This window comes from Pygocentrus nattereri, chromosome 13 (genome assembly GCF_015220715.1).
Source record: "Pygocentrus nattereri isolate fPygNat1 chromosome 13, fPygNat1.pri, whole genome shotgun sequence".
NCBI classification, from domain to species: Eukaryota; Metazoa; Chordata; class Actinopteri; order Characiformes; family Serrasalmidae; genus Pygocentrus; species Pygocentrus nattereri.
In genome coordinates this window covers 39,472,616-39,489,938 of record NC_051223.1, presented here as the reverse complement: position 1 = coordinate 39,489,938, position 17,323 = coordinate 39,472,616, and the positions used below count along the sequence as shown (strand labels likewise).

The window sequence follows — 17,323 nt, the reverse complement described above, 5'->3', positions numbered from 1 at the left end:
TAGTCTGTGTTGCTATGGTGACCAGCCGTCTGCGCTGATCTTCAGGGTTAAAGGGTGAATCAGCAGTTCTACATTAACTCCAGCGTTTAAGACCATTTACTGGTAAACTGTGTTGAAGGATCAGCAGAGCTTTATTTTACTGTAGAGGAGGATTATTTTATTATCACCTACTGATCTGATTCAGCTGTGGAGCCACAAGAGGGCAGTAAAGGAGCCGCTTGTGGCTCTGAAGCTCCATGTTGCCAAACCTCTGCCCTACACTATACAAGTTCTTGGGTAAGACTCTTTAGCTTACTTGGTAAAATGATCAAACTGTAAGTCACTCTGGATAAGATCATCTGCCAAATGCCATAAATGTGAATGCAGTAAAAGAGAGAGCGCTGAATTTAAAAGAGAAGGCATTTAAACCCTTTTTTAGTCGTTATTTTTGGGGCCACTAAAATAATTTTCACACAGACTGTTTGTGTCTCAAGTGAAGTCTGAGTTGAAGTTTTCTGTGCATATCTGAACACGTCAAATGAACTCAGACCACCTCTCATGTTAGTCCCATTATGGCTTGTTTGTAGGTAGTTTGTCATTTTGTGGTTTGATTTATTTTTGCCTTGTGAAAAACAAAACTGTTTCAGTCCATTCTAGCTACGTTCACATTACAAGCCTTGTTGCTCATATCCGATCTCTGACTCGATGGTCCACACTCGTTTAGGTCAGTGACTCTAATCCATCATTAATGTGATGAACTGGCCTGAAATGACCCTCATGAGCTCCTCCTGCTCAGTGACGTCACGTGACTGAATCACTGCATCATCAGCACAAACTAACCAGCAGAACGAGCTTCGCTGAGAAGATCATTAACTCTGATCAGCTCTCGGCTTCGTTATTAGAGCCAGACGGAGGAGAAAACGGTGAGATGAGCTGCTTTTCCACTGTTTACAGGCTTTAACGCCTGTTCGGCGCTGTTGCCATGGTAACGCTGAATGATGGTCACACGCAGTGGGGGAAAAAAAGCACATGAACTCTGATCTGAGGGCCACATTAAGGTCACATGGCCACAAATTGGATACGTATCTGATCTAGGACCACATGTGAAAGTGACTCAGGTTGGATTTGAAAAGATCAGATTTCTGTCCACACAGCCTTGAAAACATCAGATCTGAGTCACATTAGGGCAAAATATCAAATTTTTGCAACTAATATGTAATGTGAATGAAACCTTTGTTTTGCTTTAGGATCAAAAGACCACATGGCTGACTACACATATACAGCCAGTCTTCTAGCATTTTAGATGATATGGCGGTATAATCAGATGTCATTGATGATGGACAAGTAACCTGTTGCTAGCTTTACCACACAGATTCCCATTAATTTACTCTGTGTAAATGTAATGGAAAATGAATGCTGACATGCCTCGGGCCTTCAGCTCACTACAAAGTGACTTCTTGCAGTAAAAAACAAGCTGCAATGACTGTATGCTGGCATAGAGTAGATAAATTAGCTCTAACCTGGAGAGAAAGTTCCTCTGATCCTCATCTAGGGCCGGTGTTCTCCGAAAAATTGAAAAAATAATACCAAGTTAAATGTACACAAAGTTTTATTTACTTTCACTCTTCAAACATTGAGTAATAATCCCCACTGTCTCTGCTGAGTACAGTGTGCAGGGTGTCATGTACAGTTGGCTGAATTCTGAAAGTGTTTAATGCGCACGAGCACGGCTTTGGAAATCACTGGCAGCCTGAAATTTCTCCAGCATCTCTCCACTATTAATCTCTCCGCTTGTCACGCTCCCAAGCCGAACAGGACTCTATTTTCCATAATGCTACGGATTCAAACGTGACTCCTCACCAGAGTCACATGACTTACCCCCGCTCACAGTCTCCTGATTATTGAGTGCTTTCACCGGTGCATTGGCCCATATATTCTCACCCTGAGGTTTAGTCCTTTGCCAAGTTTTGACGAGCCCACTAGCATTATGAAGCGTTCCCTGTCTGTATGATTTCTCGTGTTTGACGGTTGCTTGTTTTTGACATTTGGACTCCATATACTGGTTTTGGATCTTTGCTTGTTTTTCTACTTCGTCGTTTGTTATGCCCCCTTACTGCTGAATCAGATTGTTTCTGACCGCCCCTTTGTGTCTAAGCCCTTTATTAAAACCTCTCTTCATAATCTGCCAGTGTCTGATTTCTGTCCACTCCTGACACTGCAATTAAAATGCAAGTTGCAGTGAATCCGTAGCCGAAGAAGGTAATGAATGCATTTGTTTATAGAACGGTTTGGTGGGTGACATAATATATAACTGCAATCTTCTATGATGCTTCCCCTCTGGGGAGCTGGAGCTTATCCCAGCTGCCATTGGGCAAAAGGCAGGATACACCCTGGACAGGTCGCCAGTCCATCACAGGGCAGACAGACAGACAGATACATACACATTCACACCCAGGGGCAATGTAGCATGTCCAATTGGCCTGACTGCATGTCTTTGGACTGTGGGAGGAAACCGGAGAACCTGGAGACACGGGGAGAACATGCGAACTCCACACAGAGAAGACCCTGGTTGCCCAGCTGTGACTTTGGTTTCAAACCCATTATTTTTAATGAGCTGTTTGGTGCAGATACAGATTTGGGTCATGCAAACTTGAAATGTTTTGAACTTTTGTGCTCTGGCCAAGTATCCAAAAAACGAAAGCTTTGCCCATGTCTCAGCCTGGCCGACAGGAGAGCGGTAACCAGACGTGACCTCTGGTTCCTGTCAATACCCGAAAGGTCAGTCAGAGAGTGTTGCCCATACTGCTCATAAAGGAGTTGTGGTGTGAACAAGAATGGGTCGGAACCTTGTAAATTATCTTGATGGTCTGTTTTTACCTGCTGAAGTCTGCCTGTACGATAAGCCTCCAGGTCTTCACCACAAAGCGGAGCTAAAGTGGACTGAGGCCAGTTTGTGTTCACAAAGCTACAAACCGAACCACAAATCGTCCGTTTTTGTGTCCGAGTTTGAGGTGTTCACATAAGCCTGGAAAACCATGGTTCAGTGCTTCGGACACTGAAACGGCCCACGTGTGAAGACGCCCTCAGACTCGTCTTACTTTTCAGGGCTTCAGTATGTAATGCTAAGCTAACAGAACAACAGTCTATGCTGTACCTTCTGTTCATTCATTATTTGAAGTTCGATTAACTCAAAATTTTAAGGCGACCTGGTTAAAACCTTTAAAACATTGACTCATTTATGTACTTTTACTCGTTTCCTTTTTTCGGAATCTGTGGCTCAGTTTTGTGGTTCTGCCTCCACGTGCTGCTCACTGGCGATTTAATATGCCTTAGCACTTCAGTCTGTCAGATCGGAGTGGCTTTTACACGGAAAGTGTAAAACAAGTGAGCTGGTCGCTGCTGCGGCGGATATACGAGCAGGACTTCATCACCGTGTCACACGTTCAGCTCCATCACCTTTTAATCAAACTCGAATCATAATCAAATCATTTGTTCCAATAAGCAGTGAGTGAGAAATAATTCCTATAGAATTACTGCTTGTATTTGCCGTCACGGCTCATTTACCCTCCACGCTTCTCTGCTGAAGGCTTTTAGTTTATGACTGCAGTTTAATCTGTTTCTGGTTCTCGTAAGTATCCCAGAGTGATTCTCATGAACCGGCTCTACAGCTGGATTATGTAATCCTGGACCCTGGCCAAACTGCTAGCAAGCTAATCAAGTAGGATTTTCTCGAGTGTGTGGTTTCGGGCGCTGGACGATCATGGACTTTTCATAAATGAGCGAGTGGTTCTGGAAATAGTTTGAGCTGCATCTGTTGGGATTTTACGATGCAGCAAAAGTGAAGGGCAATAGATTCTTCTGTAACACTTTCTATGAACGTCACGTTTGTAATTATCTATAAACACATTAATAACATGTTATAATACATTCATAAGATACAATAAACATGTTTATACATATTTATAAAAAAGGTATTTCACTGAATTACACTTTATAGACATGTTTATTATACATTATGAACTGTTAATATAATGCATTATAAGCAGTGTTAATAACATGTTATACTGTCAGTGCCAGAGAAGTCAGTCCCAGCTTGGAGAGTTTAAAGGTAAGACTAATATAAAGTTTATTTATTGAGATTTCCAGTGTTTTATTCCTCAGTGCTGGAGCTGTTAGAGCTGCATCTTCAGGGCTTTGGCCTGGAGAGGGAGGGGTGAGATAGTCGAGCGCTGGCATTGTAATTTGTTCTACTGGATATGCAGTGTTAAGTCAGTGCCAGGCTAACGGTGGTGAACATTAACAGTGGTGAACATTAACAGTGGTGCACATTAACAGTGGTGAACATTGACTTTCCCACATTGGGTGAAACTCTGATGTTGCTCTAGTTTAAACTCTGACATTTGAAGCCTGTAATGAGCTTTATTGTGTTTTAGTGTTTCAGTAAATCCTTCAGTAAATTCTTCAACTTGAAGCCTCAGTCTGAACCCTGGAGGAGGCTTTAGTCCAGTACGCTCCACTTTACTGAGAGAGGACTAATACAGCTTATGAGCTCTTATAATGTGTTATGAACAGTGCTTATGTATTATGTTAACAATTCGTAATGCAAAACAAGCATGGCTATAACGTGCAATGCATCTTTATAAATGTTTATAGCCATGTTTATGATGCCTTATTAATGCATTATAACATGTTATGAATGTGTTTATAGATGCTTACAAAGGTGACATCCACAGAAAGTGTTACCAATTCTTCTGCCATAAGCAACCACAATGCTAGCTGGGTGTTAGCATGTGCTTCCATCCAAACTTAAGGTACACTAAAGAGCAAAAGTACATAAGCAAGCAGTGAAATTAAAGTTTTCAATATTATACAATTAAGGCAATTTGCCAATGATCAGCACAACCAGGGGTTGATTTAAGGGCTGGATGTGAGAGGATGCAAAAAAATATATATATATTCCCATTTATGAAACAAACCATCCCTACTTTCTATCCTATTTAGATTAATATCACTTAATCTGAATTACTGACGTTTCGATTCCAATCATGTGTGATATTTACACACTATATGAATTCTTCATGTAAAACAAACGAGTTATGAGCAGAGAATCACTGTCATTGGTTTTGCAGGGGAGTGTTTGGTATATGGTGCAGTCTGGGTTGCAGGGTTAGCAGTTCTCGTGCTAAATTGGGCTGGTTTGAAAATGCAGTCGTGGGTGAAATTATACAGTTTGAGCTTCTGGGCGTTTTTAAGCAAAACTCAATGAGGCAGATTTTTGCTGAACCTGGCAACCTTGACTACAGTTAAATATAGAGCATGATTTGCAGACTTTTAAACAAAGAACAGCAGGTATGATAACCAGCATTAACTCGTTAGAGCTGGAATTAATAATCTTTGGGGATCATTTGAATATTTATTTTAAAGACATTGATGTTAAGAAGCAGCACTGCACCTACAGAATGAGAACTGCTAAGCCAACTTAGTGGCATTTTACTGCCAGAGCTGTTGCTAACTATGGAAATGGCTGGAGCGTAATCATGGAATATGGTAAAGGGTAACTATGGAAATGGCTGGAGCGTAACCATGGAATATGGTAAAGGGTAACTATGGACATGGCTGTAGCGTAATCATGGAATATGGTATAGGGTAACTATGGACATGGCTGTAGCGTAATCATGGAATATGGTAAAGGGTAACTATGGACATGGCTGTAGCGTAATCATGGAATATGGTATAGGGTAACTATGGACATGGCTGTAGCGTAATCATGGAATATGGTATAGGGTAACTATGGACATGGCTGTAGCGTAACCATGGAATAGGGTATAGGGTAACTATGGACATGGCTGTAGCGTAAACATGGAATATGGTAAAGGGTAACTATGGACATGGCTGTAGCGTAATCATGGAATATGGTATAGGGTAACTATGGACATGGCTGTAGCGTAATCATGGAATATGGTATAGGGTAACTATGGACATGGCTGTAGCGTAATCATGGAATATGGTATAGGGTAACTATGGACATGGCTGGAGCGTAATCATGGAATATGGTATAGGGTAACTATGGACATGGCTGTAGCGTAATCATGGAATATGGTATAGGGTAACTATGGACATGGCTGTAGCGTAACCATGGAATAGGGTATAGGGTAACTATGGACATGGCTGTAGCGTAAACATGGAATATGGTAAAGGGTAACTATGGACATGGCTGTAGCGTAATCATGGAATATGGTATAGGGTAACTATGGACATGGCTGTAGCGTAATCATGGAATATGGTATAGGGTAACTATGGACATGGCTGTAGCGTAATCATGGAATATGGTATAGGGTAACTATGGACATGGCTGGAGCGTAATCATGGAATATGGTATAGGGTAACTATGGACATGGCTGGAGCGTAATCATGGAATATGGTATAGGGTAACTATGGACATGGCTGGAGCGTAATCATGGAATATGGTATAGGGTAACTATGGACATGGCTGGAGCGTAATCATGGAATATGGTAAAGGGTAACTATGGACATGGCTGGAGCGTAATCATGGAATAGGGTATAGGGTAACTATGGACATGGCTGGAGCGTAATCATGGAATAGGGTATAGGGTAACTATGGACATGGTTGTACCTTATACATGGAAATGGGTATAGAGTATCCATTGTAATCGGAGAAGCTTAAACATGAAAATGAAAGTGGTGTAACAATGGAAACGGGTGTACCCACCTGATCCATATATCCTCATATTTGGACTTGGGATAGATCTTTATTAATGTGGCTGTGTTATAATTCTATTGATCATCTTTTGAATGTGTCCATAAGAGTGGTAGCAAGTTTTTCCTCTAGAATGTGGAGAATTAGAGTAAGAAAAACTGGTGGGAGATATTTTTAACCATGAATACGATCATGGGAAGCGGAATGATTTGAGATTGGCACAGTACATACAGTATCCAACACACTGCTAATGAGCACTCAGGGCTCTGAAGTGTTCCTGACCACGAAACTTCTTCAGACTGCAATTAGCAGAGCCATCAGAGCAGGAACACAAGCTTTGTTCACAGGAAACAGCTCATACGGTTCCAGCCAGAAGTTTGGGAACGCCTTTACACACTTTAGATTTATAATGAAGACACTGAAAATACCATTTACAGAATTGCACAGTGACCCAAAACTGCCTTGTATTGTAAAATTAAACAGCTGTTTTTTTACTGTACCATTAAGACTGATATATGTAAATGAGCTGATCTGATTGGCTGATTTGGCTGCCTCCTTCAGAAGCACTCCTTATAGCTTATTACAATAGAAGAACCCCATTTGGTGCCGTGTAGAACCTTTTTCACAAAGGTTTCATGTAGAACCATTTGAAGAACTATTCAATCTGAAGAATTATTTTACCATGCAAAGCATGCCAATGGTTCTGTGAGTGTTCATGGTTCTATATAAAATCTTTGTCTTTACTAAGGAACCATATGCTTTGCTTGTGTGATGAAATGCTTCGGCAGATTGATGGAGAACGTGTTGTGTTGTGTATATAGTTCTATGTAATAGCACCAAAAAGGGTTCTGCTATTGTCAAGCTTGTTGCAATGGAAGAACCCCTTTTGGTGCTGTATAGAACCTTTTTCAAAAAGGCTACGTATAGAACAATAAACAGCACGTTCTCCATCAATCTGAAGAACGATTCCACCATGCAAAGAGTCGCTTAAGCATGCAAGTGTTCATGGTTCTCTATGGAACCACTGTCTTTACTTAAGAACCCTTGAAGAACCACCTTTAAGAGTGTAAGTGTGTTGGTTTTCATGACATCACAAGAACAGGTGATTCAAAACAGGCTGCTTTTCTTTTTTTTGTGAATGACATTTTATGGGTTTTAAATAAATATGTATATTAAAACACACACACACACACACACACACACACACACACACACACACACACACACACACACACACACACACACACACCTAGGGCCAATTTAGCATCTCCTGGAGGCAAACTGGAGCATGGAAAACTGGAAACATGTGCATATTAACACATGTGCACACAAACATACATTTACATTAAAAAATCTCTTAGGGAACAGACTTTGAACACCCCCCCCCCCCCCCCCCCCTCCGGTGCCCCCCCTTTCAAATATGATTATGGAGAATGTCCAAGATGTACTGCAGACATCTTTACTGTAATAGAATATTAGGCCCATGGCATTAGTTTATAGGTTTTATAGAAGCTGTCAAACCTGCCATGAGAATCTTTCTTTTTAGGAGATTCAGGTTAAAACCCAGCGCTGGACAGTAACTGAGTAACTGAGTAACTGAGTAACTGAGTAACTGAGTATCTGAGTAACTGAGTAAATGTAATTAGTTTCTGTACTTTAGTATTTTTGGTGTATCTGTACTGAAGTTTCTCCGTTCTGGGCGACTTTCTCCTTTCACTCCACTACATTTCAGAGTCTAATATCCGACTTTTTCCTCCTACATTTTGAGAAATCTGTCGTTCCTTTTGGTTTCTGTGTGTATAAAAACGTAACATGTCAAAACGAAAGAAGCGCAAAGCCAGAGCACCAATCAGGGCCCAGCGGTCACTTTGTTTAGAGCTGGTTTTGACCTGTTGGTCATACCGACCCAGTGCAGCACGCGGTTCAACGTCAGCGCAGCAGCGTAAAACTTTGGGAGAGTCTGTTCAACATAAATGATGAACTAACCTAACTTTGTGTAAATAGAGCTCAATATAGAAATATGTCCACATATGCAGTCGAGACTGACGCGGCTTTTTTCTGAATTTCTACAAACACCATTTCATTTTATAGTAAATGAGTTTGGGCTGGTTTATGTTTATGAACAGACGCCTACAGATCAACATAGTAAAGGAGCTCATCTGTGATCCTGAGTTTAAAGCCAGTTTTTATTCAACTTAAACTTGGAACTAAGTTGTAAATAAATCTGAAACTGAAACTTTGCTTGTGTGTAAAAAGTGATTTCAGAGCCACTCGGTTCTCCCTGATGGAAACTGTTTACCTTCAGTGTTTTGTGCTTCTGATCATTTTAATAGACGTCAGCGTCACTAATTAATGACGTTCTATTAAAAGACTGGTTTACCAAGAGAGACGCTGGAGGACTTTCACCTGAAATGAGTTCATGAAGCCAGTCTGGTTATAAAAATGATAACAGGACATCAGAGCCAGAATTACTCTTTTAGTACTTTTACTTTATACTTAAGTACATTTGAAGGGAAATACTTTAGTACTTTTACTCCAGTGGAGGTCTAAAGGGAGGAACTTCTACTTTACTGGAGGAATATTTTACCTTGGGGGTCTCGACTTTAACTCAAGTACAGAGTTTGTGTACTTCATCCACCTCTGTTAAAACCAGTCATTGCATAATAACAAAGGAGTCGGGCACATCAGCAGACTTATATCTAATAGCTCAGGAATGAATTCAGTTGCTAAATTCCAAGACTGCTACAACTGGACAGATAAATGAAGAACTGCTTTTAACTCGTAATTGGACTGCATGGAGTAAGAATTGAATGGTTACCTTTAACAACGCTTACTTGCTACATCAAACACCTTTATTTCTAAAAAGTGACAAAATATCTTTAAAACGATGACAAACATATTAAATCTGGTGTGTACAAACTGTTACTGTACATACAGTCTGTAAAAGAGTCCAGATGACAGGACAGCTGTATCTAAAGCTAATGAATGATGATGATGCAGTACAGCAGCCCAGTCAAGGTCTGTGCCTGTCACTGGATCCGTCCATCACTCATGAATGCAGTGCAGTGAAGAATGACGCGACGCTGAGGGAGCAGAGTCTATCCGTCAGAGTGACATGCATGCGCACCTCCGCGGGCAATGCAGACAGACTGGACCCAATCAGTCAGAGCAGCACTCAGAGTGGGAATCTCTGCATGAAGGAGGCAGTAATTAAGGGAGTGAATGAGAGGCTGGGTTAATAAAGCGACTCAGTGCTGAGGCTCCGAGGCTCAGAGGCTCCGAGGCTCCGAGGCTCTGCGTCAGGGTTAAAGCCAAACTTCTTAATTGGTCTGTTTGTTGTTTTACAAGGACATTTTAACTGTCTTGGTTTAGCTGTCCTCCCTCGTAGCTAGTAGGCAGTAAAAGTTCTGTCTGCTACACACACACACACACACACACACACACACACACACACACACACACTCACTCATACACACACCCAAACACACATATACATAAATACGTACATACACACACACACACACACACACACACACACACACACACACACACACACACATACACACACGCTCATACACACACACACACACACACACTCATACACACACGCTCATACACACACAACCCCAAACACATATATACATACATACATACGTTCATACATACACACACACACACACCCAAACACACATATACATACATACGTACATACACCCACACACACACACCCACACACACATACACTCATACACGTACACTCATACACACTCTCTCACACACACACACTCATACACACACACCAAAACACACATACATACACACACACACACACACACACACACATACACTCATACACACTCTCTCACACACATTTCCCAAACATTCGGAAGCAGAGTTAATTAGGGCTGGTTGCTGGCCCAATATTGTCTTTATTATTCATATATATTTATATATATATATATATATATATTTTTTTTTATAATGTATTATTATTATTCCCTGTAGGCTGTCATGCTTTTTGAGTGATAAGTAGTTGGTTGGTCTTTAAGGGGGAACAGCTTGAGAGCCCCTGCTGTATTGTATACATGTTGATGGAGGAAAGGTGGAGTTGGAGAAAAGAAGTTCAGTATTCTTTTCTATCTTTCTGTTGGAGTCCCAGGCTGTGTGTGGGTTTTTTGGTCATGCTGTGTGCGCTGGGCTGGGCTGGTGTGTATAGATCCACTCTGCGGTGCTGTAGGCCTCCTGTGGGGGAGATGAAAGAGCTCCAGGTGGAAGCTGGTCTGAAGAAGCACGCTGTGTGTGTGTGTGTGGGTGGGTTGTAATGATGTGTGCAGGTCTGAACGGCAGTCCGGTGTGTACGGTGAATGATGACTGGTACTCCAACACTCCTCTGTGCCCACATCCGCTCATCAAGAGTCAAGCGCTGGCCTCCGGGAACCGAACCCAGCCGCTCAGCTACAGCACAGCCAGCGGAGTCAAGCATGGTGCAGGTGAGAGACCAGGGGTGGGTGGGGCGGGGGGGTGGTGGTGTAGGGGGGCATTTGAAGTTATGTTGCCGTTGTGTAGTCAGTGTTGCGCCCATATTAGCAGAGGCTCTTCAACCTGCTGGTGGTCCCACTTGGGTTCAGTTTAAATCCATAAAATCAGTAAAACGCAATCCGTTCCCTTCATATGAACGTGGACAGAAAGAGGGAATCCCATGGTCAACAATCAGCAGATGCCTAACACGAACACACAGGGTCAAAATCTAAAATACTTGTTTCTGCGCTCATCGTCCACTTTATCAGCTCCACTGACCGTATAGCTGCACTTTGTAGTTCTACAGTTACAGACTGTAGTCCATCTGTTTCTCTGATACTCTGTTACCCTGTTCTTCAGTGGTCAGGACCCCCATGGACCCTCACAGAGCAGGTACTGTTGGGGTGGTGGGTCATTCTCAGCACGGCAGTAACACTGACGTGGTGGTGGTGTGTTGGTGTGTGTTGTGCTGGAACACCAAGCCTAACAATTTGTATTGAAGTTTACTGTAGCTAATGGGGTTAGGAGTGTAGCCAACTGTGCCTCCAACACTAAAACTAACACCTTTATTTGAAAGAAATTGCAGTAATGAATATTGTAAGTTCTCCAGTGGTAAAGCTTACCCTTTTATTTAGAAGGAGGGTCACAGGGTTTAGAGAAACGTTCCCTTTTTATCCATTTATAGGAGTCACTGGTGTTACAGCTCGTCATCGGTGTTCCTCATAATAAAGGAAACACCAGAGACGTTTTTAATGATCAGTGCATTTTACAGAACATCAAACCACACGCTGTCCATCAGGGAACGTCCACTAAAATATGGAATTTAATCCACTTGTGTTTCTATTTTTCCACGATGACATCAGAATACAGTCAGTCACACCAGTGACGTCAGCTAGAAGCTTCATATGAGATCATGAGCTGAATGAGAGAATCTCTGAGAACTGAGAGACACAGTGGACTCACCATGAGCTTTTCTTCATAGATCCTCAGACAACAGGTCAAAGGGGGCAGAGTGACGTCATTGGTGTGACTTTTATTTCGAATAAGAGATGCAGTAACACCAGAGACACGACTCCTGGGGACTTTTATTATATAGTTTATAATATTTTTTTTTCCTTTGTCATTTAAATCATATATTCCATTGTCATGTAGAGATTATTGGAGTTAAAACTGCAGAAAAATGTATTTTACCTTAAAATACGGCCTCAGCTTTCACACTCGACCGTGGGGACGAGCTCTTCTGTGGTGCTTGGAGTTCTAGATCTTTCTTCGTCTTTCGGCTGCTCCCTTTAGGGGTCACCACAGCAGATCATCTGCCTCCATCCTGCCCTATCCACTGCCTCCTCTACTTTCACACCAACCATCTCCATGTCCACCTTCACTACATCCATAAACCTTCTCTGAGGTCTACCTCTTCTCCTTCTACCCGGCAGCTCCATCTCCAACATTCTTTGCCCAATATATCCACTATTCCTCCTCAACACATGTCCAAACCATCTCAACCTGGCCTCTCTGGCTTTATCTCCAAACTGCTCCACCTTCACCGTCCCTCTGATCTGCTCATTTCTAATCTTGTCCATCCTGGTCACTCCCAACGAAGATCTCAGCATCTTCATCTCCGCCACCTCCAGCTCAGCCTCCTGTCTTTTAGACAGAGCCACATGCAGACAGAGCTTGGAGTTCTACACGATTGATTTAAAACCAGTATCGCTGAATTGACGGCTCAAGATAACATATTGTTTCATTTAAGAATATAAATAAATTGTAACCCTAACGTGCTTTTCAAGTGTATCATATCCGTAAACGTTGGGGACACAAAAATGAATGTTCCTATAGAACGACTGGGGAATTTACAGTAGCTAATACTGTCAGGGGGAGAAAGTAAATCCTAACTGTAACCACTTTACCTAATGATGATGTGAGGTGGCGTTTTACCTGCGGATAAAGGACCATAGGAACCACTGGGATTAAAATCTGATGGTTTTGCTTTCTATTGGGAAGTAGCTTAATGGATTCCATTCGCGACCACTAGTTTCCTGTAGGACACCTTTTAGATGCCATTTGGATTAGATGCCCCAGATGCCACCTATTAAACCATTAGAATCCTTTACATTGTCATGTTAACACATCAGGAAAACACAGACTACCGTTAGTGACTATTGGTCACCACCAGGAACCAACAGAACCTTTTGAGTGGTGGTGTTTTTTCAGCAGGATAGCCACGTAGATAGTCGCCCAAGTTGAGGCCTTGAGGAGCCCGAGGGCTGACCTGCTGGGCTGCAGCTGGACACTACTGAACGAGAGTCCTGCATGAGTTGGAAGCGAATAAGTCTTGATAAAAATGTTCCCATTTTGAGTGTCAGTATTTGCATCAAATACAATATCCATGTGTTTCTTGTCTTCGTGGAATGATCTCACTGTCTGCATTTGGTCATGGAGCTAAACAGTGTGTCGGTTTTACATTTCTCTTTAAAAGAGGAGATAAAAAGACGTAAACTGTGTTTTTTAATATCATAAAAGTCCAAAATCTTAGTGAGTGTCATTAACCATTTCACAGGACCTTAGGTTAATGTCCCATATAGCGTTATTATCCAATCAGAGGGGAAATGAAGTCAGTTAAGATGCAGGCTCAGCTTGGTTGCTCTTCTCACCCACAGCTCTGCTATCAGAAGCATGGCAGGAAGAGCTGAAGGATCTGGCAACCAAAATCAGCCTCTCGGCTCCAAGCTCTAGCAGAAGAGGAGAAGGAGAGGTAAACGGCTCAGTTCTTATGTCCACAGCCAGATGCTGCAGCACTTTGTGATGAGTAATAATGTTGACCTATCAGTGCTGACAGGATGAATAATGAGACCCTTATGTGGGCTTTATGGTGGGCTTAACTGAGAGTGATGGGATAACAAAACCTGGAAGGTTCACATCTGCTTTCATACTGAGACTATCTCTGTAAAGGCTGCTATCAGATGACACTGACTGGCCACTTTATTAGAAACACCTACTTTGGGCTTCCCCTCTGCTGGCCACCTTATAAGAAACAGCTATTTTGTGCTTCTGCCCACTGGCCACTTTATTAGAAACACCCATCTTGTTCTTCCACTCACTGGTCACTTTATTAGAAACACCTACCTTGTACTTACAATAACTGGCCACTTTATTAGAAACACCTACCTTATACTCCTGCTTGCTGGCCACTTTATTAGAAACACTCTCCTTTACTTCCACTCACTGGTTTTCTAATGCAGTGGCCCAGTGATTGTGATATTACATTGTGTTTTGTAGAGTTCCAGAGAGGAGGAACCGCCCCGTAGGAAGACTCAGTATTCAGCTCAGACAGGCCGGATCATCCCTCCATCCTCTTGGGGAGCAAAACGCCGCGACACTCCGGCTACACACAGACGCACAGCAACACACAGACCTCAGACTACCAGCCTGGGAGGCCAGGAGCTCAGGGTAACACACCTGAACATGATCTGATTCTGCTGAACACTTTTCTTCTGTTTTTACTGATTCACTTGAACTTGTCTTCTGACACACCTTTTCCTGTTCTCTGATTGATGCACACCTTTACCTGCCCTTTAATTAATCCACCTGACCTCACCTTTACCTGCCCTCTGACTGATGCAACTGAACACACCTTTACCTGTTTTTTAATTGATGCAACTGAACACACCTTTACCTGTCTTTTAATTGATTCATCTGAACGCACCTTTACCTGTCTTTTAATTGATTCATCTGAACGCACCTTTACCTGTCTTTTAATTGATTCATCTGAACGCACCGTTACCTGTCTTTTAATTGATTCATCTGAACGCACCTTTACCTGTCTTTTAATTGATTCATCTGAACGCACCTTTACCTGTCTTTTAATTGATTCATCTGAACGCACCTTTACCTGTCTTTTAATTGATTCATCTGAACGCACCTTTACCTGTCTTTTAATTGATTCATCTGAACACACCTTTACCTGTCTTTTAATTGATTCATCTGAACACACCTTTACCTGTCTTTTAATTGATTCATCTGAACACACCTTTACCTGTCTTTTAATTGATTCATCTGAACACACCTTTACCTGTCTTTTAATTGATTCATCTGAACACACCTTTACCTGTCTTTTAATTGATTCATCTGAACACACCTTTACCTGTCTTTTAATTGATTCATCTGAACACACCTTTACCTGTCTTTTAATTGATTCATCTGAACACACCTTTACCTGTCTTTTAATTGATTCATCTGAACGCACCTTTACCTGTTTTTTAATTGATGCAACTGAACACACCTTTACCTGTCTTTTAATTGATTCATCTGAACACACCTTTACCTGTCTTTTAATTGATTCATCTGAACACACCTTTACCTGTCTTTTAATTGATTCATCTGAACACACCTTTACCTGTCTTTTAATTGATTCATCTGAACGCACCTTTACCTGTTTTTTAATTGATGCAACTGAACACACCTTTACCTGTCTTTTAATTGATTCATCTGAACGCACCTTTACCTGTCTTTTAATTGATTCATCTGAACGCACCTTTACCTGTCTTTTAATTGATTCATCTGAACGCACCGTTACCTGTCTTTTAATTGATTCATCTGAACGCACCTTTACCTGTCTTTTAATTGATTCATCTGAACGCACCTTTACCTGTCTTTTAATTGATTCATCTGAACACACCTTTACCTGTCTTTTAATTGATTCATCTGAACACACCTTTACCTGTCTTTTAATTGATTCATCTGAACACACCTTTACCTGTCTTTTAATTGATTCATCTGAACACACCTTTACCTGTCTTTTAATTGATTCATCTGAACACACCTTTACCTGTCTTTTAATTGATTCATCTGAACACACTTTTACCTGTCTTTTAATTGATTCATCTGAACGCACCTTTACCTGTCTTTTAATTGATTCATCTGAACACACCTTTACCTGTCTTTTAATTGATTCATCTGAACACACCTTTACCTGTCTTTTAATTGATTCATCTGAACGCACCTTTACCTGTCTTTTAATTGATTCATCTGAACGCACCTTTACATGTCTTTTAATTGATTCATCTGAACACACCTTTACATGTCTTTTAATTGATTCATCTGAACACACCTTTACCTGTCTTTTAATTGATTCATCTGAACACACCTTTACCTGTCTTTTAATTGATTCATCTGAACGCACCTTTACCTGTCTTTTAATTGATTCATCTGAACACACCTTTACCTGTCTTTTAATTGATTCATCTGAACACACCTTTACCTGTCTTTTAATTGATGCAACTGAACGCACCTTTACATGTCTTTTAATTGATTCATCTGAACACACCTTTACCTGTCTTTTAATAGATTCATCTGAACACACCTTTACCTGTCTTTTAATTGATTCATCTGAACGCACCTTTACCTGTCTTTTAATTGATTCATCTGAACGCACCTTTACCTGTCTTTTAATTGATTCATCTGAACACACCTTTACCTGTCTTTTAATTGATTCATCTGAACACACCTTTACCTGTCTTTTAATTGATTCATCTGAACGCACCTTTACATGTCTTTTAATTGATTCATCTGAACACACCTTTACATGTCTTTTAATTGATTCATCTGAACACACCTTTACCTGTCTTTTAATTGATTCATCTGAACGCACCTTTACCTGTCTTTTAATTGATTCATCTGAACGCACCTTTACTTGAACATACTTTCCTGCACACAGATGTGCAGCACACAGACCTCCACCTTTACCTGCAGTCTAATTGATCCACCTGAACACACCTTTACTTGTATGACCACTGGTTGAGCTGAACACACATTAACCCTCTAACTGATGCACCTGAACAAACCTGTTTCTCTCTGGTTCTGTCCTCTCCTCAGTCCTCATCTTGTCTGCAGTTTGAGAGCGTGTGAAGGAGTTTGCACCGCTGTGAACAGATTTTATATATTCTATATTATTATTTCACCTGTGCTCTTCACTTGACCCATTAATCTCCCTCTAGTGCCACGTGCGTGACCCAGCTTGTCCCTCCACACCAGACTAAAGCACAGAAAGCTGGAGAGCAGAATTAATGACCTGCATCCCAAAGCTGCTCCTCTCTGCTGCACAATTTTACT

At 41.4% G+C, this 17,323-nt stretch overlaps 1 protein-coding gene across 3 annotated transcripts in view; it reads left to right on the top strand.

The window, feature by feature from the left end:
• tbata (thymus, brain and testes associated) overlaps positions 1-17,323 on the top strand; it is a 37,296-nt gene that overhangs the window by 9,573 nt on the left and 10,400 nt on the right. For all 3 annotated transcript variants that reach the window (XM_017720275.2, XM_037544059.1, XM_037544060.1), the window contains 3 exons: positions 11,032-11,187; positions 13,873-13,967; positions 14,492-14,662. In XM_017720275.2, coding sequence (XP_017575764.1) covers positions 11,032-11,187; positions 13,873-13,967; positions 14,492-14,662 — 422 coding nt within the window. The remainder of the gene's footprint in view (positions 1-11,031; positions 11,188-13,872; positions 13,968-14,491; positions 14,663-17,323) is intronic.